Raw genomic sequence first — 27,262 nt, 5'->3', positions numbered from 1 at the left:
GCTGATCTTGGAGGAAGCTGTGTGGGAGAGCTCGCAGCACAGGAACAGATAAGTACATAGTTTTTAGGTGTAATCTTGCTGTAAATTTACAATATTGAGTAGAGTGGGTTCTTTCTTGATTATATCTTTTATTGAGATCTGTTTCTTGATTAAATTTTAAAAATATAAACCATAAGTATTAAGTTAGCCTGAAGCAGTGTGTTTTTAGAGCAATAAGACAGTGCTATTTTCTGAGTCTATAGATTGTGAAGGAGCAAAGGTGGCCTTTAGTAGAGCGATATGCTCTTCCTGTCGGATGTGGGAATTTAGGGAGAGTTTCCATGTTACTGATGATTATGTCTGTAGGAAGTGTCTTTGGTTACATATCCTATCATATTGCATGGATCGGTTGGAGGGGCAGTTAGAGGCAATAAGGAATTTACAGAAACTGGGGGTGTGATGGATGGCAGTTACAGGAAATTATTCTTGGGAAATAAGGCAGGGCAGGTAACTGAGGTGTCAGTGGGAGAGCACTTTGGGGCCACCGACCATAATTCCATTAGTTTTAAAATAATGATGGAAACGGATAGACTGGATCTAAAAGTTGAAGTTCTAAATTGGAGAAAGGCCAATTTTGACGGTATTAGGCAAGAACTTTCAAAAGTTTATTGGTTGCATTTTTGCAGGTAAAGGGATGCCTGGAAAATATGAAACCTTCAAAAGAAGTCCGGACACAGTATATTCCTGTTAGAGTGAAAGGCAAGGCTGGTAAGTGTAGGAAATGATGAATGACTAGAGAAATTGGGTTTTGGTTAAGAAAAAGAAGGAAGCATATGACAGGTATAGAAGAATCCCTGGAAGAGTATAAATGCAGTAGGAGTATACTTTAGAGGGAAATGAGGAGGGCAAGAAGGGGACATGAGATAGCTTTTGTAAATAGAGTTAAGGAGAATCCAAAGGGATTTTATAAATACATTAAAGAAAAAGGGGTAATTAGGGAGAGAATTCGGCCTCTCAAAGATCAGCAAGGCAGTCTATGTGTGGAACCACAGGAGATAGAGGAGATACTGAATGAGTATTTTGTGTCAGTGTTTACTGTGGAGAAGAACATGGAAGATACAGAATGTGGGGAAATAGATGATGATATCTTGAAAAATGTCCATAATACAGAGGAGGAAGTGCTGGATAAAAGGTGCTTGAAATGCATAAGAGTGGTTAACTCCACAGGACCTGATCAGGTGTACCCTAAAACTCTGTGGGAAGCTAGGGAAGTGATTGCTGGGCCTCTTGCTGAGATACTTGCATCATCAATAGTCACAAGTAATGTGCCGGAAGACTAGAGGTTGGCTAATGTGGTGCCACTGTTTAAGAACGGTGGTAAGGAAAAGCCAGGGACCTACAGACCGGTGAGCCTGATATTGATGGTGGGCAAGTTTTTGGAAAGAATCCTGAGAGACAAGATCTACATGTATTTGGAAAAGCAAAAACTGATTAGAGATAGTCAAGATGGTTTTGTGCGTGGGAAATCAGGTCTCATGAATTTGATTTGAGTTTTTTGAAGAAGGAACGAAGAGGATTGATGAGGGCAGAGCAGCAGAGATGATCTATATGGACTTCAGTAAGGTGTTCAACACGGTTTCTCATGATAGACTGGTTAGCAATGTTAGATCACATGGAATGCAGGGAGAACTTGCCATTTGGATACAGAACTGACTCAAAGGTAGGAGACAGGGGGTTGTGGTGAGGGTTGTTTTTCAGACTGAAGGCCTGTGACCAGTGGAGTGTCACAAGGATTGGTGCTGGGTTCACTGCTTTTTGTCATTTACATAACTGATTTGAATGTGGACAAAGGAGATTATAGTTAGTAAGTTTGCAGATGACACCAAAACTGGAGGTATAGTGGACAGCGAAGGTTACCTCAGAGTACAATGGAACCTTAACCAGATGGGCCAAATGGCTGAGAAGTGGCAGATGGAATTTAATTTAGATAAATGTGAGGTGCTGCATTTTGGAAAGGCAAATCAGAGCAGGACTTATACACTTAATGGTTAGGTCCTGGGGAGTGCAGGTCCATAGCTCCTTGAAAGTGGAATCGAAGGTAGATAGGATAGTGAAGAAGGCATTTGGAATGCTTTCCTTTATTGGTTAGAGTATTGAGTACAGGAGTTGGGAGGTCATGTTGCGGCTGTACAGGATATTGGTTAGGCCACTTTTGGAATATTGCGTGAAATTCTGGTTTCCCTCCAATCACAAGGATGTTGTAAAACTTGAAAGGGTTCAGAAAAGATTTACAATGATGTTGCCAGGATTGGAGGATTTGAGCTTTAGGAGGAGGTTGGATAGGCTGGGGCTGTTTTCCTTGGAGAATTGAAGGCTGAGGGGTGGCCTGATAGAGGTTTATAAAATCATCAGAGGCATGGATAGGATAAACAGACAAGGTCTTTTCCTAGGGTGGGGAGTCTAGAACTAGAGAGCGTAGGTTTAGGGTGAGAGGAGAAAGATATAAAAGGAACCTAAGGGGCAACTGTTTCACACAGAGGGTGGAATGAGCTGCCAGAGGAAGTGGTAGAGGTTGGTACAGTTATAACGTTTAAAAAGCATCTGAATGGGTTTATGAATAGGTAGGGTTTAGAGGCATATGGGCCAAGTGCTGGCAAATGGGACTAGATTAGGTTAGAACATCTGGTTGGCATGGGTGAGTTTGACCGAATGGTCTGTTTCTGTGCTGCACATCTCTATGATTCTCTGACTCTATATCTAAAAATGTTAAAATAAACAGGTTTGTGATTTCCTGATTCTCCTGAAAATGAGTTATAGTTTTTGCCTCTCTCCTAAAAGTTCTGAATGTAACAAAACACATCACTTCAAAGTAAAAAAAAGTTTGTCAGGTGCTAATACATAAATTATCACCAAGAATATAGACTCGATTTGAAAAACAAGGATTATGTGCTTCTATTGCTAGAATAGTCCTTTAAAACTTTAAGGTTCATTATCTGATATTGGGAACAGAAATCTCTAAAACACAATATTTCCTGTTCCTATCTTTGTATCCTCTGCTCCTTCAGTAAGCTCAGAGATAATCTTTTACGTGAGAAGTATCAGGTAGTTTCAAGTTGGACTGCACACTGACTCTTAAAATGAAACAGAAACCAGGTACAACATAGTTTGATGTTTAATACAAGAACATAGCAGAGAAATAGAACACAGCTGAGTTTAAAAACCTGAATTATGGACTATAAAATCTCCATTAAACAATCTGCATGGAAGCAATATTTTTTTCACAGTTCTAAGTTATCATTCCTTTTTGACAGTGCATCACTTTGCAGCAACCAGATGTCTGAACCTAATCTGATGCTTCAGTTAATGCATTGCAAAGCAAAAAAATACAGGAAATGTTTTCCTCTTATTTACAAGCAGGAAGAGATAGTTCTTAAGGAGTTGTTTCTGCCAAAAGAACAGCAGGTAAGAATGATTAGCTGCCACTGATCTGCACCTTGAATCTCCCACAACCCTGCCTCATCCTACATCCCGTGAATGGGGATTGTTTAAATCACTCCCAGCAGTGGCTCACAGAAGTACCCACCACGTGCAGACAGACCTCCCTGAGGGGAGAGGAGGAAGCAGCTTCCTTAAGAATTCAGTGCTGGGTGGGCAGTCTAAGGATCCCATTACCAGATGTCAGGTTGTCTTCCCAGCCCTGAACACCTTTTTCCATGTCCTTTACTGAACGCCACGCCACACCACAGACCCTGTCATAACATGGCTGTTTTCAGCACAGCCAACCCATTCTCACCTATTCATTGCCCTCCTTATCAGCATTTCTCCTTTCTTGGCTCATTGTCTCTTTGTGTGCCTAACTGACTTTTCTTTTCTCTCTCTCTCTCTCTCTCTCTCTCACTCTCTTTCTCTCTCTCCAACCCCATTTCTGTTTATCTGCTGACTTCTCTCCCACCCCTTGTCATCAGCATAAATACCTCCTTTTTCTAGCTACTATCAGCTCTGGAGAAAGTTCACTGGACTCAAAACGTTAACTCTGATTTCTCCCAACAGATGCTGCCAGATCTGCTGAGTTTGTCCAGCAATTTCTATTTTTGCTCTCTTCTCAACACCTCCCTTTGGCATACTGCTAGCTCTACCATAAATGGGATCATAATAAATCCTCACCTTTGGGCCTGAATTGATATTTGCCTTTTGAATTAGAAAGACGATTTCCCATCAAACTTTAATGCCCTTTTGGAGAATAGGGAACAGCTTAGCCCAGTTACAGAGTAAGTCACTGGTGTAAGACTGTGACAGACCCAAGCAATCACGAAAATAATTTGAACCGAAAGAACTGCGGATGCAGCATCAGCAGTTCTTTCTGTTTTATTTGATATCTAATGTATTGCTACATCTCTTCTATGTATGCCCACCTTGAAGAAGTCCTGCTCCTCTCTCTGACAGGATTTCCGTTATAAGCTAACATTTTCCGAGGTATCATCAGTTCTGAGGAAGGGTCAGCAGACTGAAACATTAACTCTGATTGTTCTTCACAAAAATTAATTATCTGGTCATGATTACATTTATTGTGGGAACTTACTGTGCACAAATGGACTGTCACATCTCCCATGTTACCATACACTCAAAAGTATTTCATTGCTTGTAAAGTGCTTTGAGACATGTTGAGGTGGTACAAGGTAATATATAAATGTAAGCTCTTTTGCTTGAATTTTGGCATTCATTGTGTTGAGTATTCTCTCATTTTTGTTACTCACTCCCACTCTCAGCACTGATCAGTGACCAACAGGTAAAGGTCAGACAGATATTTAACACCAAATAGCCTTACAATTTTAGAATAGCAACTTGTATTGTTGTCAATGTACAGATTGTCCAAGTAAGGTAATCAAGTTACTGACCATTTCATACTGGGGAGTTGTGCACCAATGACCTCAAAGGACATGATTCTAAACATCACACTCAACAAATTCAGAAATGCAGTTTTGGATTGGAATTTAAGTCCAGAGGTGAAAGGGCAAAATGTCAAACCATGTATCACCACATTTGCTAGCAATGCTATTTCGTATGTCTTGTTGAATTAATTTATCCTGCTTATTCAGTTCTTTATATCACATTAATACTTACTGGATACTAGATAGACTGTTTTGCCTGACTTTCTGCCTGGCTATTTTCTGATTCCAGTGGACTGCATGATTTTGCCATGTTCCTGGGCCAGCTACAAAACTCTGCCTCAGGATTAGCGTGGTATTGCCAATATCGGTACTTTGCACTGAATTGTGGAGGTAGTTGCTGCAGTTACAATAAATTTGGTGATGACACCCAGCCTACACTACTGCTGAAGCTGCTATTTTAGACAATGGCATAAAGACAAGAGGTAATGGCTACATAAATTTGCATTGCGTCCTGGGCTAACGTTAAATTGGAAGCATGAGGGGAGAATGTTTCTAAAATTAATTTTTAAAATATGCAAACAAACCCATAAAGTTACGAACTTTATGAAAAAGAGTCCTAATAATCTCTGCAATTCAATGGTGATCATGATTTGACTGTTTATGTTGCATCTCTGTTGTTAGCATCAGCAACAGCTTATATTTTTATAGCAGCTTTAACAGAGTAAAAGGTCTGAAAGCACTTCACCAGCGCATTGCAAAATAAAACTCAATGAAAAACCATAAAAGATATATTCGGGCAGATATCTGGGTCAAAGTAATAGGTTTTAGGGAGCATTTTGAGGGAGGACTCAGGGTAACAGTTTTGTCAGTTGAGCCTCCAATTCTTGAGTTCTGATGTTAACTAGGGTGCATCCGCATGTTCAGCTCATGGGAGGCATAGGAAAACACCAAAGGGCAGGTTCTCTTTCTAATTTCTCAGCCAGAGAAGCTGCATGACCTGATGAGAGAGAACACAGAAAAATGCAGAAGTGGAAGTACCCAGGTTGACATCTTAATGAAAATACACATGGTACAGAGGATCCTCGATTATCCGAAGGACACGAGCAAGGAGTATTTCGTTTGGTTAATCAAATTCTGGAAAATTGAATGCCAGATAACATAGTTTAGCCAAGCATCGGGATCTTGCGATCTTGCTGGAAACTCCAATATCTGGATAATCGAATGCCGGATAATCGAGGTTCCTCTGTATATGTTTCCAGTGATAAAGGATTACCGTTTGCTATGCCTGTACATGCAGTTTCCATTGTTTTTGGAACTGTGATAAGTAATTCTCTTCTTCAGTCACTATTGGCTCATCTGAAAGATCTTTGGCATATAGTGAAGAAAGAAGATCAGTCTCTGGCTCTGCAGTATGTTTCAGAAAAATACTGTTCTCTGAATCTGAAATGGTCAACCTTCCAGTATTGATATCCCAATCTAATATTGTTGTATCTGGCTCCTCAACTTCATCATGCTGTTCTTCATTCAGTAAGTGGAAGTTACTAACTAATGTACTAGAACAATGGTCATCATCACCTAGTACAGTCTTTCCAGTTAATAGCTGTGTTTGAAATTGTGACATATAATCACACTGTTCTAGTTCCTGGCGCATTGTTGGCAGGTAAAGCACATCATGTTGCGGACAAATAGGTCCATATGATCCAACTCTGTTGCAATTGGTATCACTCATTATAGTTTGTGTGTTCTTACCCCTTGCCTGTGAACAGTACGTGTAGATAGTCTGCTGTGGCTCATCCTCCCCATCGGGACTGTGGAAAACTTGCTTACAATATAAATCACGAGTGGAACCTGCTCCAATGAAACTATAATCAATACTGTGCTGTGTAGCATTTTTGTCCAGAGGCTGTGTTTGGAGTTGTGATTTGTACCCAACGTGTGGCAGTTCTGTACACTTCACACTTGGCAGCTGGATGTCTAGCTTCTGCTGAGGCTGAATCAGGTTCTCCAGTACGATTCCATATTGAACAACATTCTGTGTCTCCCTTCCATTTGAGGGATGGGATTGAACTCCGTGATTATTTGGTTGGGGTTGATAGGAAACCTGCACAACATTCTCATTGCTACTTGCACACTCTTTTGTTGTTGGCTTTTCCGTACCCTGAGGCTCGTATACAACTTTGCTGTTGCTTATTAACAAAGGTAGGCCATTCCATTCTTTGGCAGACTTGCTGCTGACTAGGGAGGTTAAAGGTGCATCACCATTGTCAGCAGCTATGCAACCATTTGACAATGCTTTTTTATCCGTATTTTCTAAAACCATAACGTTAACCTTCAGAGGCTCAGGTGGGATAAATATGAATGTCTTTGATGGCTGATACTGTAGTAGCTGAAAGAAAGAAGAGATAGAATTGGAGCATGAAATAGCTTCAAGCAGGTAAAATGTAGCATATAATCCCAATTACATCGGTGCTAACATTAATAATTAGTGTCAAAGAAGTGCTTTCTGCATGAAAGTATGTTATCTGGTTTTCTTAAAGGTTGTATCCCATTGACAATGTAGAATAGTGATATCATCACTTTGATGTTTAGAATACCGAATTGAAAGTTTCCTTGAAGTTCTACAGATTGAAAAATTCACAACCGTAGCCCAGTGTTTTGTCCTCTTCCACAGCTTGTACATGATTCTCTCAATGGGAGCTGAGATCAGAAAATTGGACATATACTGCTCATAGTTTTTTGAACATTCAGATATTGGATGGGCAATTGCAGGAAACTTGTATTTAAATTTTCTAATTGGAGCCTTTGGCTTGAGGATGAAAACTTGAACTAGAGCTTTCAAAATGAATTCGTAAAATATTCTGAATTAACCATAAAGTTTTGTTTTTAATGGCAAAGTGTGCTGAATAAGAGTTTGATAAGATTATCATTCTGAAGTTGTGAGGGGCCTAAACTGTTCAATCCTATTTCAGTATGTTTCTCTGATGGTATAGTGAGGGAGCAACTGAGCCATAGAGACTAGGGGAAAGACATTTGTGCTTTTCTTGCAAGGAGCTAGCTTAGTATGCTGATTAGGGTGCTACTACTGGGCTCTGCCTTCAAAATAGGAAACATTAACTAGAATTCCCATTGTTGCTCAATATAGTGACCCGTCTAAGCAATGGATTTGGGGTGAAGGTTTGGGCTCAACTTTGTTGGTTCTGACTACTGATACTCATACATAAATAATGGCCACCAGGTGGAAAAATGATGGGTATTGTCCATGGAACTGCAACACCACAAAGAGTGAGAGCTTTTAACAAAAGAAGAAAAGAGATAAAATTAGCATAACAGGTAGCCTTTAGGCATTTGGAATATTTTAAATGAAACACCAAGCAGTAGACAACTTATTCTCTTTATCTTGTCAACCCATTAGTTACCCCAGACAGGGCAAATGCAGTAAGGATGTTTCTAATGACTGGGTTGTTCAGAACCAGGGATCACAAGTGAAGATAAGTAAGGATAAGAGGAGAAATATCTTCACCCAGAGAGTTGTAGGCCTGTGGAATTCTCTGCCACAGAAAGTGGTTGAGGCCAAAATATGGAATATTTTCAAGAAGGAGCAAGGTATTGTTGTTAGGACTAAAGAAATCGAAAGACCAGCTATGATTATATTGAGTGACAAAGAAGGTCTGAAGGGCCAAATTGCCGACTTCTGCACCTATTTTCTATGTTTCTAGATACACATTAACATGAAGACATGGTAGGGTCCTTATCTTCTTTTAGTTAATGAGCAACATTTTCCAATCAATGTGCAGTTTGAGTAGAATTAAATACATTTCTGGTGCACAACTACCCGTTCTGAAGTTGCGTAAGTCTAACAATTTTACTGTATTTAAAGAAGGACATTTTAAGATAAGCTAAAAAAGATGCTAGCTTTAAAATTGTAACATTGTTTTATTTGCAGTGATAGATAGTACCATAACGTTGGGAAAGTAAGCAAGCATTTATATAAGGTCATCATTGACCTTGATCTCAATTGAATTGGAGTTTTCAGAAGATGAGAGTTTGCAGAAAAGATTCACAAGAAAGGCTTCAGGATGAGGGGATTTGATTATTAGGATCACATAGACAAGCCAGGTCTGTTCTCCTTGAGAGCAGCTGATGTGTCTGAATGACTACTCCTGTTCCTACTTGTTATTGTCTTATAGTCCTGAACAGGATAGGTAGGAGATGTGATAGTTAGATCTGAAAGAGTATATAGGGAGAAACGGTTCCCATTGGCAAAAGCATTGAGAAGTAGAGGACATCGAATTAAACTGATTAGCAGAACAGTCTCAAGTGTGGTGCTGGAAAAGTACAGCAGGTCAGGCAGCATCCTAGGAGCAGGAGAATCGAGCAGTGACTGTGCTTTTCCGGCACCACATTCTCAACTCTAATCCTCAGCATCTTCAGTCCTCACCTATGAGGAAAATGTTATTACTTAGAAAATCAGTAGTAGCTGGAATGCATTTCCTGAAAAGACAGTGGAAGCAAATTTAATGTGGTTTTCAAAATTCAGCTGTTTAAAATTTCAATTAAATATAAAAACAATATGCTAACATTTAAAAACATTTAAAAACACATTCTAACATATTTAAAAACATTTAAAAACACATTCTCTGTTAGCACCCTCTCTTGTCTATTTATTTTTTCTTGATTGCAGAACAGGATGACCAAGTCTAGAGGTAATAAAGAAATTATATATGTTGTACACTGGTTGAAGTACAGTGAGGTTGGCTTGAAGGTACCATCTTCTCTTTGCCCTTTCTCAAGATTCTACGTGTAACAGAAATCTCCCCTGGACTTTTGTTCAGGTAATTAATGAATCTCATACCCTCCTAAGTGTAGAAGCCAATACTCTTGAGCTTCTGCTATAGCCTTGGCTCCTTCATGCTGCAACTTATAACCAGAATCTGATTCTTTTAACTTGAATGTGAAGTTCTTTTAAAAACTCTCAGTTCTCGTTGATTTATCTTATTATCTCATATGCAGTTTTGGTCTATAATCCCACTGCAGTGCCTATTCATAGTCTATATGCCTCTGATAGTAGGAGAAAATGAGTACTGCAGATGCTGGAGATTAGAGTCAAAATGTGTGGCACTAGAAAAGTACAGCTGCTCAGGCAGCATCCGAGGAGCAGGAAAGTCAATGTTTCGAGCATAAGCACATTCCTGATGAAGAGCTTATGCTCGAAACGTTGACTCTACTGCACCTCGGATACTGCCTGAGTAGCTGTGCTTTTCCAGCGTCAGACTTTATGTCTCTGATAATGTGTATTAGCTGAGAGTATTTACGATCATGAACTTTACTCTTAAATAGACTCATTGATTTTTACAGTACAGAAGGAGATCATTCAGTTCACTATGTCCATGTTAGTCAACAAAGATCTCACAATACTAATCCCATTTTCCATCTCTTGATACATAGTCATGGTGGCAACAAAAGTGCATCAATAAACATTGCTTAACTATTACAAGAGTTGTGAATTAGCCACCTTTTCAGGCAGTGAGATCCAGACTTCAACCACATGCTAGATGAAAGTATTCTCTTCAACTATTATCTTACCTTTTTATTTTAAATCTATGCCCCTGGTTATTACTCCATGGATAATTTTTTTTAAAAAGTCTTCTCTCCACCATATGTATGCCGCTCATAATCATATACCCCTCTAATAAATCATGTCTCAATCTTCATAACTTTAAGAAAAATAACCCTGCCTTATCCAATCATTCCTCATATCTCTAGCCCAAGGCAATATCATAAATCTCCTGTGTATCCTTTCTAGTGCAATCCCAAAGCTGTAGTCCTTCAGTTGTACCTAACTTATATTTTCTACAATTCCAATGTAACGTGTTATGAAGTTGAAGGCATGTACTGTATCTTTAAGAGTGAGTGAATGCTTTACTGAACTGAGAGCTTACAAGCACCTGTGTATATGACTAGATGGCAGTCCCAGAGTGTACTGAAAATGGGTTATAGTTGCTATTTTGACAATGATTTGAATTTAACCAAACAGTTTAAATCATGCCCCAGGATACTAAAACCCAATCAAGTTTGAATTTATGTTTTGCCAACATTGAACCAGTGAGACAATCCAATGTTGGTAGGATATAAAATGTGGGCATTTTGAAAATTGGTCAGACAGCAACTGCTGTCGTGATAGAAATGCATGGAGAGCTAACATCTTGCTCTCCAAGAAATTAGGAAACACTCTTTGTCAAATGTACCTTTGCATATGAAACATATTCACAGCAAAGGAAAGAAGATGACCCAGGGAGATCCTTAACTGGAAGAAGACAGACAGAGAAGCCAACAGTGGCTGTGCAGTTTTGGAATTAAGTTGATAACATTTTAATAGTGTCTTATTGGAACAGCATATTGTTATAGAATTGGAGGCAGATAATAAGCAGTTAAGAGAAGGGGGGGGGGGGTTTAGAATTGTGAATAGCTGTTTAATGTTCACCCTTTGAGTTAAAAAATAAATTGATGTTATTTTCTTTAAATAGTGAAATTTGTGAGTTCTCTTTCACTCATATTTTAACAGATTATGAGGCAAGGTGAGCTTTTCTGGGTGTTTGGTTTAATTAACAGAAGGGTTCACCACTGTGTCATAACAAACCTCCTTGTTCTTGTATGCTATGACGTCACCAATAAAGGTAAGGATCCCATCTTCCCCCTTAAGCACCTTATACCTTTATCGACTTGCCCTACAAAAATCTATGGATATGCACATCAAGGTCCCTCTGATCTTCAGTACTTTTCTGGGTGCTACCACTCAATCCCCTGCCTTGTCAACCTTTCCCAAGTGCAGTTCCTCACACCTATTCTGGGTAAATTCCATTTGCTATTGCTCTGCCCAGCTGACCAGTCTCTTGATATCCTCCAGCAGTTTATGCCTATTGTCCTCACTATTTACCATGCTATCAATTTTCAAGTCATCCAAAACTTCTCAGTCACTCCCCTTTCACTTAAGTCCAAATTATTAAAGCACACCTCAAACAATTAGACTTTCAGTCACAGAAAAAAATCCCCCTACCGTCGCCATGTACTTCCTGCATCTCAGCCAACTTTGGATCCAATGTGTCAATTTGTTTTGAATCCCATGGGCACTTACTTTCTTGATCAGTCTGACATACAGAAGTTATCAAAAGCCTTGCTGTAGTACACGTAGATATGCATTAGTTGTACTAAGTAAGAATACTTTAAATATCTGGCAGCAATATGCACATTACCTCCTAGTGTTATTAGCACTAGGAATGATTCAATTACTTATCTCTTCTCTGCCACATTTATAAAATAAGGCAAACACTTAAGATATTGCAGATGATATATTCCCTCAAATGCACTCTTTCTGCACAATAGATTTCTTGTATGTAGTGGAATAAACACACATTAATCATAGTTCATTATAATAAGCTAGTAGAAACTGCTTACCAGATTTACAGGTTGCTTCTGGTCACTGGTGTACACATATTTGTACATGAAACAGCCCAGTAACGTGAACAGAAAAATGAAAACAAAGATTGGTAGAACACATCCAAGCAGGATCATTTTGATCATTTGTTTCACAGGATCTGTAATGGTAGAAATGAAAGGAAAATGTACTGAAAATGCATCAGAAAATCATCTTGTCCACAAATCTTTAATGCAGAATCTCAGCAAATCTGACAGCATATGTGGAGGCAGAAACAGAGTTAATGTTTCAAGGTGAAGATCTTTCAACAGAATTGGTAGGAGTTAGAAATGTACTACTTTTTGAACAAGGTATTGCGGGAAATGAAAGAAAAAAGGAACTTTCAGACAGAAGTGCAACTCTAACTCCGCTGTTTTTCGATCAATTTGTCTTCCAGCCTATCGCAGACTTTTTTTTTGTCTTTTTTGCATTGAATGATCTAACACTGGCAAGTTTTGAAAGCTGGGAAATGGGATATGTTATTAATAGGATGACAACAAAAGGATATTGTGAAAGAATACTGATTAATTTGCCTAATTAAGGTTAAAAATGCTAGACAAAAAACAAGCACAAAGGATTGAACTATCTCTTTGAATGTAGCCTTTTGATTAATAAACATTTAGTATGATTTTATGCAATATAACAGTCTTGTGCTCGTTGATTCTTTTAAACTCTTGTGGAACATAGGCATCACTGGCTTAAAAAACATTTATTTTCCATCTCTAACTAACTTTTAACAGATGGCTAAGGACATTTCAGGGGTAATTAATAGTCAACTACATTGCTGTGGGTCTGTAATCAGACCGGGTAAGGGTGACAGATTTCTTTCCCAAAGAACGTAACTAAACCAGATTAGTTTTTATGACATTTGATAGTAGTTGTCATAATTATCATTACTGGGACTAGCTTGATATCTCACTTCAGTTGTAGAGAAAACTGGTGATGCTGCACATGGACCACTGAGTGTAGCTCTGGCTCACTTGCTGAAGGAAGGATATAATTTCAACAGAGGGAGTGCAGCAGATATTCATCAGATTGATCCCTCAGATGGTGGGATGTCCTTTGAAGAGAAATTGAAGCAAATGGGTCTGAACGTTTTGGAGTTTAGAGGAATGAGAGGCAATTTCACAGAGACTTTGAAAATTCCTAAAGGGATAGATAAGGTACTGTAGATGCAGAGAGGATGTCTCCCCTGACTCCCATATATTGGATGACGGGGAGCTTCTTCACTGAAAGGGTGGTAGTTCTTTGCAATTTTGCACATCAGAGGGACGTGGAAGTTCAGAAGTTTCGCCAATTCAAGACAGATTGATAGATTTCTGGTTATTAACGATAGGTATGGGGATAGTCTGGGTATGCAATGTTGAGGTAGATAATCCAGAATGGCAAAGTAGTCTCCAGGGATTCAATGACTTACTCCTTCCTCACTATATTCCAGATGGTGCAAGCAGAGTTCAAATTCCACTAGCTATCATGGTGGAATTTGAGCCCTTGCCCCAGAGCTTGAGCCTCTGGATTACTAGTCCAGCGATCCACCACTGTGTCACCATTTCTTTGTAAAAATAGTTTCATATTTAAAATAACACTCTCACCTTTGGAAGTTGTTGCACAAACAGTCTCAGATGGTTCACTTATTCTGTGAAAGGAATATTCCACTGTTTGAGCTGTCACACAATATGTGGTATCATGCTCCAGGGTATCCACTTTTTTGAATTTACCACTGTCAGGGAAAATGAGCTAGAAGATAAAGAACCAATTATCTAATAGTTAAAAATAACAACAACTGCATCTTTGTTAAGTAAATATGCTTGCCCATAAATAACCTATGTAACAATTATATGCATTTCATTCATGAACCCACCTTGACTGATGAAACAGTGCTCCTTCATATCAGATCCCATTTAGAGGAAGCACAAGGGAGGATGACAAGGGAACAGAATATATTATAGGTGGAGGACTTCAGTGTCCATCGCCAAAATTGACTTCGCAGCACTGCTACTGACCAAGCTGGCTACAGCTGAAAGTACTGTGTCTGAGGCAGGTGATGAAGGAATCAACACGAGTGAAAAGTCTGCTTGAACACCTCCTCATCAATCTATCTTATACAGATACATCTGTCCATGACAGCATTGATAACAGCGACCACGGCACACAGTCATGTAGAGACCAAGTTCTGTCTTTACAAGGAAGGTATTGACCATTGTGTTGTCTGACATTAACATCATCCTAAACAGGACAACCTTGAAACAGATCTAGCAACTTAAAACTGAGCATCCATAAGACACTGTGGGCCCTTGACAATAGCGGAATTGAATTCAGGCAGAATCTGTAAACGTATGGCCTAGCAAATGCTTGACTCTACCATTAGCACCCAACTGGTAAAGCAGCCTTGGTTCAATGAATAGCGTAGGGGAGCACATGCAGGTGCAGAGTTGTGTATAGCTATAAATGATGTATGAACATGGTGAAGCTACACACAGGACTGCGTGAATGCCAAACAGCAGAAAAGCATCATGCAGTAGACAGGGCTAAGTAATTCCACAACTAAAACAGATTCAAAATAAGCTTTGTAGGCCTGCCACATGCAATTGTGAATAATTATGGATAATTTGTTTAAAATGCATTTATGGGATATTAGCGTCACTAGGCTAGGCCAGCTTTTATTGTCAATTCCTAATGCCCAGTAGACAGTTAAGAGTTAACGACAGTGCAGTGGGTTGAGAGTCACATGCAGGCCAGATCAGGTGAAGGGTGGCAGATTTCGTTCCCTGAAAGTTATTTGTGAACCAGATGAGTTTTAATAAGAATCAACAATGGTTACGTGGTTATCATTGGCTAGCTTTTAGTTGCAGAATTTTTTAGAAGTCAAATTTCATCATCTGTCACAGTGGATATTCTCTACATCATAAAGTCAGAAATGATGATGTTTGCCAGTAACAGCACAATGTTCAGCACCATTTGCAACTCTTTACATCCTGAAGCAGAACATGTCCAAATGTTGTATAACCTGGACAATATCCAGGCTTGGTTGACAAGTGCCAAGTAACATTCATGCCACACGAGTGCAAGGTAATCTCGAACAAAAGAAAATCTAATTCTCATCAGTCTACGTTCAATGGCATTTGTGTCACTGAATACCTCACAATCAGGTCATGGGGATTATCATTGATTAGTAACTGAACTGGAACAGCCATGTAAATGCAGTGGTTACAAGAGTAAGACAGAGAACAGGCATTCTGCAGTGAGTAATCACCTCCTGACCCCCCAAAGCCTGTCCACCATCTACAAGGCACAAATCAGGAGTTGCTGGAAGACTTACAACTTGCCTGGATGACAGCAGCTTCAACAACACTTAAGCTTGACACCATCCAGGACAAAGTAACCTGCTTAACTGACATCACATTTACCAACTTCAACATTCAACCCCTTTACCACTGATGTAAGTTAGCTGCAATGTGCATCATCTATAAGGTGCATTGGAGTAAATAGCAAGGCTCCTCTGACAGAACCTTCATAACCATGACCACTGCCATCTTAAAGGACAAAGGCAGCTGATGCATGGGAACATCACCTCCTGCCAAGCTACTCACCATTCTATTTGGAAATATATCATATTTCCTTCATTATCAACAGGTCAAACTCAAGAACAGTCTCTGTAACAGCATAATGAATGATCCTACACCCCCAAGTACCACAGTGATTGAAGAAAGCAGACCACCATCTTCTCCAGAGCAATAATGAATAAGGAATAAATGCTGGTCCAGCCAGTGACACTGCATCACATGAACGAAAGTAAAGGATTATGCTTTGTGAACTAACCACCAGTGTGTCTGTATACTTTGTTTTAATAATGTATGAAATTTTCTTACCGACTTATTTGTCTTTCTATTGGTAACAGTCAAATTGTATTTTAAGTCATGAAAAACTTTAGCCAGTGAAATAGCTCGAGGCTCATTGTTTGTCTTCCACTTTTTGGGAACCGTCAAAGTAATGGAGATGGAACAGACCCCAACTTTTACTTCTACTTTTGGAGAACTGATGTTTGCTGAAAAACAATTGATAAATAGCTATTAAAAGAGGATGCACAGCAATGGCCCTAACAGTTATAGTGCATTTTGCTATTCCAAACAACAAATATATTTGTGCAGTACTTAAACATAATAAGACTTCACTGCTCCCAAGGAGTATTATAAAAAAATTGTTAATTTGAGGCACAAAAGATAATATTGAGTCAGATGACAAAAGCCTTGATCAAAGTAGTAGATTTTAATGAGTACCTGAAAGGGACTGGGGTAAGGAGGGGGGTGGGTAAATATGTCAGGGTCCGATTTTCACAGACATGACAATTTTCCAGGATCTAAGAGAGACTCGAGACAGAGGACCTAAAGGCACCCAAGTATCTGTCATTAACTGCACATGAATTTGTTTGCAAGGTTTTGTTTGGATTGAGAAGGCCAAATTGGTGAGGATTTAAAATGAAGCTGGGCCGGCAGATTTGCCATGCTTGAGCCAGAGGGGAAATCTCCAGGACAACTTGAAAGGCAGTTGGGGAAGGAAAAGAATGAAAGTGACACTTGCGAGCTAAGATCAGTATTGACTAGTTCTGGGAGAATAGAGTGTCTGCGAGTTTTGAGAAGATTTGAAGTTCAGGTTGAGGTTCTGTATGTAGGTTTGCTCGCTGAGCTGGAACGTTCGTTTTCAGACGTTTCGTCACCATACTAGGTAACATCATCAGTGAGCCTCTGATGAAGTACTGGTGTTAGTGACCCACTTTCTATTTATCTGTTTAGGTTTCCTTGCTTGGTGACAGAATTTGACCCTCTGAGAAAAAGAACCGGAAATGACAACACAATGGGAAATGATGTCACCAACCCAAGGAAACCTAAACACATAAATAGAAAGTGGGTCACTGGAGGCTCATTGATGATGTTACCTGGTATGGTGATGAAACGTTTGACAACAAACCTTAAAGCTCAGTGAGCAAAATAACATCCAGAATAGAGCGTCCACTCAATCATCAAAGAAAAGCAATTGTGGTGGAAAATGTTTGGACATTTTAAATGATAAATATAGGACTTTTTCTGTAGTTTAAATATAAGCTGTCTCCTGAAATGGTGCTTAGTCAATGGTGCTTTAAATATTTTTGTCATCTTCATACATGAAAACGTTTTGTGTCATCTATTCAGCCATTCACTCAAAGTTAATTTTTTAAAAAAAGCTGTCAGCTACTGCAGGGATCATGACAAAATTTACAACAGATACAGTTAAAATTTGTACCTTTACAGCAAAGTTTAAATCTGCACTTACTTTCCACCTTTGGATTGAATCTTCCACTTTTATTCCAATCTGAAAATCCTGCTCTTGAAATAGCTCTTACTCTGGCATAGTAATATTCTTCACTGTCAGCTGTCTCATTTGAAACATCACAGTATGTTCTGGTAATGTTCTGGCATTCCTTTTTGTTCTTCCAATCTTTTTCTCCATATCTGATTTAAAAGTAGCATTGTCAAGTCTTAACTGCAAACATTGATTTTCAAATTGGCCACATAATGTAACTAGGCAATTGCACACACACTTCTCCATGCTTACAATTCTTCACACAACTCAAAGTGAAATTGTTTATCTTTTCCAGATTAATTTTGATCTTGTCGGAAATAAGCAGTGCAAATACATTTTTATTCTGATTGCTTGTTGATTTTCTGTCATGAAAATTACTTCACGATTGGCACAGTGAAGCAGATGCCCTCCTCTTTATACATTCTACTGTTGCATCAATCAAGGAATATTTACCCAGTGTTGGCCACAAGTACCAAAGGTAATCCCAAACCAAGGTTAGCAGTAACAATAAAACAGAAATGATCCAAGGTCTTTCATTCTTAAATTATACATGCTGGCTAGTTAGCTTAAGCACTGCAGTACCACAAAGAAAGACATGAATGTAGCAACACTGCCAGTGAACAGTTGCTTCGACCATATTGTAGAATGACACTTTGGCTGCCTCACACATAGTTACCCTTTAGCCTAAATTCTAAATTCTAAAATTTGGATGAGTCAGGGATGGTGAAGACAGGACTGATTAATAACTATTGTCTTTTAGGAGCAGGGGTGGTGGTCTGGGACAAGAAGCGGGATCACATTAATGGAAATGCCAAAGAGTTAGTAACTGTTTCAATTCTGCACAAATGTATGTTTTTTTTGTTCTTGAAAAATACTTCAGAGGTGGTTGATGGGAAATGTTCATCCTGAAGCTCAGTTACCAGGGGTGTGCCACAAGGATCTGTTTTGGGGCCAATGCTATTTGTCATTTTTATAAATGATCTGGAGGTGGGCATAGAAGGATGGGTTACTAGGTTTGCAGATGACACGAAGGTAGGCAGAGTTGTGGGTAATGCCGAAGGATGTTCTGAGTTACAGAAGGACATAGACAAGATACAGAGCTGGGCTGAGAAGTGGCAAATGGAGTTTAATGTGGAAAAGTGTGAGATATTTCACTTTGGAAGAAGTAACAGGAATGCAGAGTACTGGCCTAATGGTAAAATTCTTGGCAGTGTAGATGAACAGAGAGATCTCAGTGTCCTGGTGCATGAATCTCTGAAAGTTGCCACCCAGGTTGATAGAGTTGTTCAGAAGGCATATGTTGTGTTGCCATTTATTGGTAGGGGAATTGGGTTTCGGAGCCATGAGGTCATGTTTCAGCTGTACAAGTCACTGGTAAGACCACATCTGGAGTATTGCGTGCAGTTCTGGTCACCACATTATAGGAAGGAGATAGAAGCTTTGGAAAGAGTTCAGAGAAGATACTAGACTGTTGCCTGGTATGGATGGAAGGTCTTATGAGGAAAGGCTGAGGGAACTGAGGCTGTTTACGTTGGAGAGAAGAAGGTTGAGAGGTGACTTAATCGAGACATATAAGATAATCAGAGGGTTAAATAGGGTGGACAGAGAGAGCCTTGATCCTTGCATGGTAAAGGCTAACATGAGGGGACTTAGCTTTAAATTGAGGGGTGATAGACTTTGGACATATATCAGGGGTAGTTTCTTTACTCAGAGAGTAGTAGCAGCGTGGAACGGCCTGCCTGCAACTGTAGTAGACTTGCAGACGCTAAGGGTATTGGACATATGGATAATAATGGAACGGAGTAGGTTAGATGGGCATCAGGTTATTTTCACAGTTTGGTGCAACATTGAAGGCCGAAGGGCCTGTACCGTGCTGTAATGTTCGATGTTCTACACATTGATTCGCTTCTGACTCAGGTCAGGGGAGTAAAAGGGAATTGGAACTGTCCTAAAATAAAAAAATGTTGGGTGAGTGAAGAAGGGCTTATGCCCGAAACGTCGATTCTCCTGCTCCTTGGATGCTGCCTGACCTGCTGCGCTTTTCCAGCAACACATTTTTCAGCTCTGATCTCCAGCATCTGCAGTCCTCACTTCTCCTGGCAAATTGAATTGCAGAACTAACACCACAGTCAAGTTACTAAAAATAAAAGTTGCAAAATTAATAAGATGGATCAAAATAGCTACTGACACACTACAAGCCAGGTAAACGATGGATTCATCTGAGACAAATATTTGTTTAAGCACCAATACATTCACTATGTATTGTACAATATTTGTTTCATAAAACCACTTGTTTTGAAAGGAACAATTGTTCCCATTTGGGTCTTTCCATTAAGTGGTTTATATTGTAATCATGCATTAAAATCATGAACTGGTTCAGGAAGCAAGTGTAATACCGGTGACACAAGGGGAACCTGTACTAATCACATGAACTGAACATAGTGACATATCCAAGGCTGTAAAAATAGGAATAATTGGATATCATTTATACCTATATACATATGTAATGTAGATCACCAACTATAATCCTTTAAACACTTTAATACTGTAATTCCATAGTTAAATTCAAAGTTAGCTTTTAAAGATTGGTCTCAGATCAAGGTGGGATGTATATTTGTCAAATCTGAACAGTATCTTGGAGATGTTACTTGATTTCCAGATCATTAGGTTAAAACAGATTCTTTTTATTCTTTAAGAGAGTGTAAGCATCTCTGGCTAGGCCTACGCTTATCGCTTATCCTAATTTCCTTTGAGAAAGTGGGGATGAGCTGTCCTTTGGAACCATCAGTCTATATGATATAGATATACTAGCAGTACTATTAAGAATGGAGCTGCACTTTTTGGATCCAGTGACAGAGAAAAAACAGTCATTTAGCACTAAGTCAGGTCAGCATGTGGCTTCAAGGAGAACTTGTGGGTGTTGGTGTTCCCATGCATCTTTTTTTCTTTTTCCTTATAAGTAGTAGAAGGTGCTACTGAAGGTAAGGAGAGTTGTTGCCACAGCGCATCTTGTGAATAGTCAGCACCTTGCCACTGTGATTCAGTGGTGCAAAGTGAATGCTCAAGGTGGTAAGCAGTGCACAGATGAACAGGCTGCTTTGTCCTGGGTGGTATTGAGCTTCTTGAGTGTAGATGCAGCCATAGTCATCCAGGCAATTGGAGTATTCCATCACCATTCTGACTTGTACCTTGCAGGTGGACTCGCTTTGGAGAGTCAGGAGGTAAGTTACTCACTGTAGATTGACTAGCCTTTGACTTACTCTTGTAGCCAGAGTATTTATAAGGTTAGACAGGTTAAATTTCGGTTAATGGTGAAACTTAGCATGTTGATAATGGAGATTCAGTGATTGCAACGCTATTGTACATCAGGGAGCTGATCAGATTCAGTCTTGTTGGAAATAATCTTTATTTGGCACTTGTCTGGCAGATATGATGCTTGCCACTTAGCAGCCCAAGCTAGTGATAATAGTAATAACAATGCAAAGAAGATGCTGGGTTACAGGACACATCAGTTGATTTGAAGTTTCCAGAGGCCATTCTTAAGGTGTACAGTGCTGCCCTGCTCAAACTGCATCTGAAGCTCAAATTAGGGTTGATCTAACATTTATGGTGAGCAATCTCTCAGACAGTTGTGAATCTGTCGAATTCATTGCCCCAGAGTTCAGCAGATGCTGTGACAATGAGTCAATTTAAGGACAGATTTTTAATTAGGAACAGGTTGAGTTGTTATGAGGAATGGACAGGAAAGTGGAGGTAAGGCTGAGGTGAGATCAGCCATGATCATATTGGATGGTGAGCAGGCTGAATTCCTTACACCTGCTCCTTGTTATATTTTCTTATTGTAGTCTCAAAGACTGTGGAGAACTTGATACCCAGTGTCAGAGTGACAAACCAAGATGGACAGTTTCACAAATGGGGGTTCTCTACTTCTGGAACGAGAAGTCTCAGAGAGAATTTTGCAGCGATATATCCAGTAATTAAATGGCTCAAGAGTGAAAACCAGAAAACAATGTTTTTAGTGACAAGGGGACAACAGCTTCAAGGTCATTATGATGAAAACAACATTATGACAGACATCACAAATTGTCCAACATTTTCCATTCAATTTTTTTTTAAACTGATTGGCAGGAAGACATGAAAAACACCTCTGTGAAAGCTTCTAATCCAAAAATACTGGACTCATTTGAAAAAAATCCAAATGCCATAGTATGAAGAGTTAACAGAGTAAGCAAGCCGATGCAACCATGAGACAAAGTAATCAATTAACTAGTACCGTGTGAGCAAAACCTAATATCAATTTTAAGTCTATTCTTCATTTATTTGTTCATTGTGAAGTGTTTTGTTTCGTCATTATGAAATGACTTTCTCTCACAGTGAACCTGCTTTCACTGTAATACAATGTCCATGAATTCAAAAGTATTTCAATGAAATCGTGGCATCTCATGTGATTGCGTTTTCTGTATTTTCTGATACGCATTCAATCATATTATATTAAGAAAATACTGGTACTAACATAGCACGTCTAATGTAACTGGAGGAAGGCAAGGGAAAAAGGCAATTTAGGGAGCAAGTCTAGAGCTTAGAGTTTCGTTGGCTGAAGGCCCCGCACAAAAAAAATTAATTTACGGAGCAATTAAAATGCATAAAAGGCTAGAATTAGATCAGTGCAGATGTCTCAGATAGTTGTGGGACTGGAGGAGATTATAGGGACAACAAGAGGGATGAAGGAGTGATACATGAAGGTGCAAACTGAAGGATGAAAATGATAAAATTGAGACAACATTTAATTGGAATTCAATGCAGGTCACTGAACAGAGGTTTTATGGGTGAGCATGGTTTGGCACAAGGACATCTGAAGTAGAATTTTAGGTGATGTAAAGGTGAAGGAGAATAGAGTAGAGGAGGCCAACCGTGAGTGCATTGGTCCAGTCAAGTCTGGAGGTAAGATGAAACTGACACACTTTATAAATATTTTTAATTTTTTTTCACAAACATATTAATTATTTTCTTCAGCACTGACAATAAATCTTTACCACACTTCCTTTCATGGGAGTTTCTTTATTATAATGAACTATTCGATTGTTTGGTTGTCTAAAAGTTCAAGTGCACAAATTGTACTGCTGGGAATATTAGAAAGCTGTCTGAAAGTGGTAGTGATCTATAGTGATCTATATGGACTTCAGTAAGGCGTTCGACAAGTTCCCACTGGGAGACTGGTTACCAAGGTTAGATTTCATGGAATACAGGGAGATCTGGCCATTTGGATACAGAACTGGCTCAAAGGTAGAAGACAGAGGGTGGTGATGGAGAGTTGTTTTTCAGACTGGAGGCCTGTGACCAGTGGGAGTGCCACAAGGATCGGTGCTGGATCCTCTACTTTTTGTCATTTACATAAATGATTTGGATGCGAGCATAAAAGTCACAGTTAGTAAGTTTGCAGATGACACCAAAATTGGAGGTGTAGTGGACAGCGAAGAGGGTTACCTCAGATTACAACAGGATCTTGACCAGATGGGCCAATGGGCTGAGAAGTGGCAGATGGAGTTTAATTCAGATAAATGCGAGATGCTGCATTTTAGGAAAGCAAATCTTAGCAGGACTTATACACTTAATGGTAAGGTACTAGGGAGTGTTGCTGAACAAAGAGACCTTGGAGTGTAGGTTCATAGCTCCTTAAAAGTGGAGTCACAGGTAGATAGGATAGTGAAGAAGGCATTTGGCATGCTTTCTTTTATTGGTCAGAGTATTGAGTACAGGAGTTGGGAGGTCATTTTGCGGCTGTACAGGACAATGGTTAGGCCACTGTTGGAATATTGCATGCAATTCTGGTCTCCTTCCTATTGGAAAGATGTTGTGAAACTTGAAAGGGTTCAATAAAGATTTACAAGGATGTTGCCAGGGTTGGAGGATTTGAGCTATAGGGAGAGGCTGAACAGGATGGGGCTGTTTTCCCTGGAGTGTCGGAGGCTGAGGGGGTGACCGTATAGGGGTTTACAAAATTATGAGGGGTGTGGATAGGATAAATAGACAAAATCTTTTCTCTGGGGTAGGGGAGTCCAGAACTAGAGGTTTAGGGTGAGAGGGGAAAGAGACCTAAGGGGCAACTTTTTCACGCAGAGGGTGGTACATGTATGGAATGAGCTGCCAGAGGAAGTGGTGGAGGTTGGTACAATTGCAACATTTAAAAGGCATTTGGATGGGTATATGAATAGGAAGGGTTTGGAGGGATATGGGTCAGGTGCTGGCAGGTGGGACTAGATTGGGTTGGGATATCTGGTCGGCATGGACGGGTTGGACCGAAGGGTCTGTTTCCATGCTGTACATCTCTATGACTCTAACTGACATTTTGGAGGTATAATTTAGCTTCAAAAGCATATTAATACAATGAATAAACAAACACCTTAATAAAAAATTGTTGTAAACTGGGACATTTGCTGCACATGCAGCTCTGTGTGTGATATGAGGTTACTCTGAGATAAAAATCTGAAGAGAATGTGCACCTGCAAACGTGTGGTTTACCTTTTCTTGCTCAGATGCTCTCATGCAATGTAATACTTCCCCCACAAACTAGCACAGTGTTTTCACTGCTGTTACATGTTTCTAGTGCTTTCAGTGTGCAAAATAAGAGGGCAGTGACACAATTAAAGTAATTAAATGTGATACAAAAACAGAAATTGTTGGAGAACCTCAACACATCTGACAGCATGTGCGGATAGAAAGCAGAGTTAGCATTTTGGGTCCAGAGTTAGCATTTTGAGTCTTCAGAACTGCTTTTAGCTAGAAAAAGGTGGCATTTATGCTGAAGGGCAGGGAGGGAATGAATGATAGCTTAATGATAGTTGAATGTGATTGCTACTGTTTTCATCAACTTTCTGACATTTTTGGAGATAAAAGACTATAAGGCATTGGATCAGAAATTGGCCTTTCATCCTATCAGTTCTGCTCTGTAATTAAATAAGATCGTGGTTAATCTGATATTCCTTAACTTCACTTTCATAACTTTTCCTCATAATCCTTGATTCCCTGACTGTTTAAATATTTATGTACCTCAACCTTGAATAGTCATCATGACCCAACCTCAACAATCCTCAGCAGTAAAGAATTTCACAGGTTCATTACCCTCTGCAAGAAGGAATTTCTCCTCACTTCTGTCTTAATTTCCTAATTTGACAGTTGTACCTCTGCCTTTACACTCTCCTTCAAGGGGAAACAAACTTTCTGCACCTATCCTGTCAAGCCCCCAAACAATCTTATTTGTTTCAGTAAGGTCTCTTCCCATTCTTCTAAATGCCAGTGAGCAAAATGTATACGTTTCAGAGACGAATCTGTAGATGAATTGATTACTCCAAGGCAATTAACATAAATCACTCAGTTGTTGCAACCACCTGATGAAGGAGCAGCGCTCCGAAAGCTAGTGCTTCCAATTAAACCTGTTGGACTTTAACCTGGTATCATGTGATTTTTAACTTTACACTGGACAATACTTTTGTTAAGTGGATTGTATGGAAACAGTTTGCAGGGAATGCATTCGTGGTGATTAAGTAAACAATCACATTTCTGAATCAAACCATCAAATTTAGTTTTGTGGGTAGTTGCGTTAAAAATAAGTTTTTCCACCATCCTCATGACTTTTTTAAATTCAAGCATAAAGCAAGAAGACTTTCTGAGATTATAAAAATATAGTTTTACTTTGGTCTTCCCTGAAAAATATTGCTCAATGTTGCAAGCAATATTTATTTTAAAAAATACGAAACATAAGAAAGAATAATAAGAATAAATGGTTCCAATGGGGCACACTGTCATTTTGCATTTAAAAGCAACCTTGAATCAACCTAGGCTAACAGGATGAATGTTTTCCCTCTATTTTGGTTGTCCATTCATATTGAGTCTGGAATGTCTCATAACAAGAGGATACAAAACTGGTGAAACAACTCATTACTTGACGAACAACATAACAGTCAGAACTAGAACCTACACAGATAGGTTATCACTTGTGTTGTGATAATGAAGATGAATATAGTGATTTGTCTAAGGGCAGGGTCATAGCATTTTGTTGGTAAAACATTAAGGAAGGTTACATTGTAAAAATGTACTGTATTTTCTGTTACTAATCTTCATGCCACAATATCAAGTTTGCAATGAACGATTTTCAACTATCTGATTTTTGTGAGACATGGATCTTTTTAATGTGCTTCTGTACTGCAAGAATTCCTGGGAATTTTTTTTTTGAAAATGATCTCTATTAGAATTTCTGAGAAATAAGTATTTTTGAACAGGGAAAAGGACAGAAATATTGAGCTCTCCTGCTGCTTCTGGCCCTGAACTGGGCACACTGGTCCTATCCCAACCTGAACACATCCCTGGGTCCTTGTTATTGGGTCCTGGTGTATCCACTGTCCTGGACCCTGACTTTGAATATCCTGTGTCTGGGAATAGTCTCTTCACTAATTCTAAATTACTTAGAATCTACAGCACAGAATAAGCATTTGGCGTTTTTTTATGCTGCACATGGGTCTCCTCACCAACCCGCCCTCTCTTTAATTAAACCCATCTGTAAAACCTTCCATTCTTTTCTCTCTTATGTGCTTAACTAGCTTCCCCTTAAATGCACCTATGCTATTTGCCTCAACCAGTCCTTGCGGTAGTGAGTTCCACATTCTAACCACTGTCTAGTTAATGAAATTTCTCCTGAATTCCCCGTTGGATATAATAATGTCTATTTTGTACTTACAGCTTCTAATTTTGGCATTTGACATTGCATTCTGTGGATCATGTGTGTATGCATTGGAGGAAGAGTGAGAGATGGGGGACATTAACGTTTCTTACATCTGTGTTGGGAAGAGACATTAAAGATGGCCCGAATTGTCTGAAGCAGGACAGATTTGTGTGTTGTTAATTATTTCCTAAAGTTACGATTGCTTCATTTGGAAACAACAAAATATAATCAAGATCTAAACAGCCACATAGCAACACAGAATAAGAGTAGTAATTACATTTTATACTGTACACTGAACAATATCTTGCATCTTTTCTCTCTAGGCAGCTCCCAGAGCACAACGTTCTGCAGATTGACTGACCAGAAGTGCACATTACTTGGTGCAGGTAATGGGCTTCTGCAGAGATGTCCTGAAACAAAACAAAAGGCAGTTATGTAAAAATATATAAAGTAAGATCAAAACTGAAATGGGCTTGACATAATTATACAAGAATTATCAACATAGAAACAGCCAGTCCACACTGATGATTATCATCCACACAGACTTAGGCCTGAGAGAAATATTGAATGATAGAGTGCACCAAAAAAAAGCTTCTGACCCATTCTTCGAATAACTGGTTTAATTTTCTCGTTTGCACTTTTTTTTGTTACATTCTGTTTGCGCTATTTTAGCCAAGTTAGTACTGTACCTGTATATTTTGAACAGGTTTGCTATTAAATTAAGAAAACAGATGTGGGAATGTAGCATACAAAAAGAAATTCTTCAATTCCTGGGAAAGAGCTCCATGGACAATCAATAGGCCAATATTTTGAAAAGCAAGCAAAACAATTCATGTTAACAAACCGTTTTAGAAAACCTATGCGGTTTCT

At 39.2% G+C, this 27,262-nt stretch overlaps 1 protein-coding gene across 1 annotated transcript in view; it reads right to left on the bottom strand.

The window, feature by feature from the left end:
* Nucleotides 1-3,859: 3,859 nt before the first annotated feature.
* LOC122547311 (interleukin-20 receptor subunit alpha-like) overlaps nt 3,860-27,262 on the bottom strand; it is a 44,046-nt gene continuing 20,643 nt past the window's right edge. The window contains exons 2-7 of the mRNA XM_043685959.2: nt 26,670-26,802; nt 17,647-17,825; nt 16,209-16,384; nt 13,932-14,076; nt 12,321-12,460; nt 3,860-7,254 (exon numbers count right to left, since the gene is read on the bottom strand). Of these exons, the coding sequence (XP_043541894.2) occupies nt 6,148-7,254; nt 12,321-12,460; nt 13,932-14,076; nt 16,209-16,384; nt 17,647-17,825; nt 26,670-26,802 (1,880 nt within the window). The 3' untranslated portion in view covers nt 3,860-6,147. The remainder of the gene's footprint in view (nt 7,255-12,320; nt 12,461-13,931; nt 14,077-16,208; nt 16,385-17,646; nt 17,826-26,669; nt 26,803-27,262) is intronic.

This window comes from Chiloscyllium plagiosum, unplaced genomic scaffold, assembly GCF_037043375.1.
Source record: "Chiloscyllium plagiosum isolate Xiang-an unplaced genomic scaffold, Cpla_swu_hap1 HiC_scaffold_3, whole genome shotgun sequence".
NCBI lineage: Eukaryota > Metazoa > Chordata > Chondrichthyes > Orectolobiformes > Hemiscylliidae > Chiloscyllium > Chiloscyllium plagiosum.
Note: the sequence above shows the minus strand (reverse complement) of the source record. Positions and strands in the feature narration are given on the sequence as shown.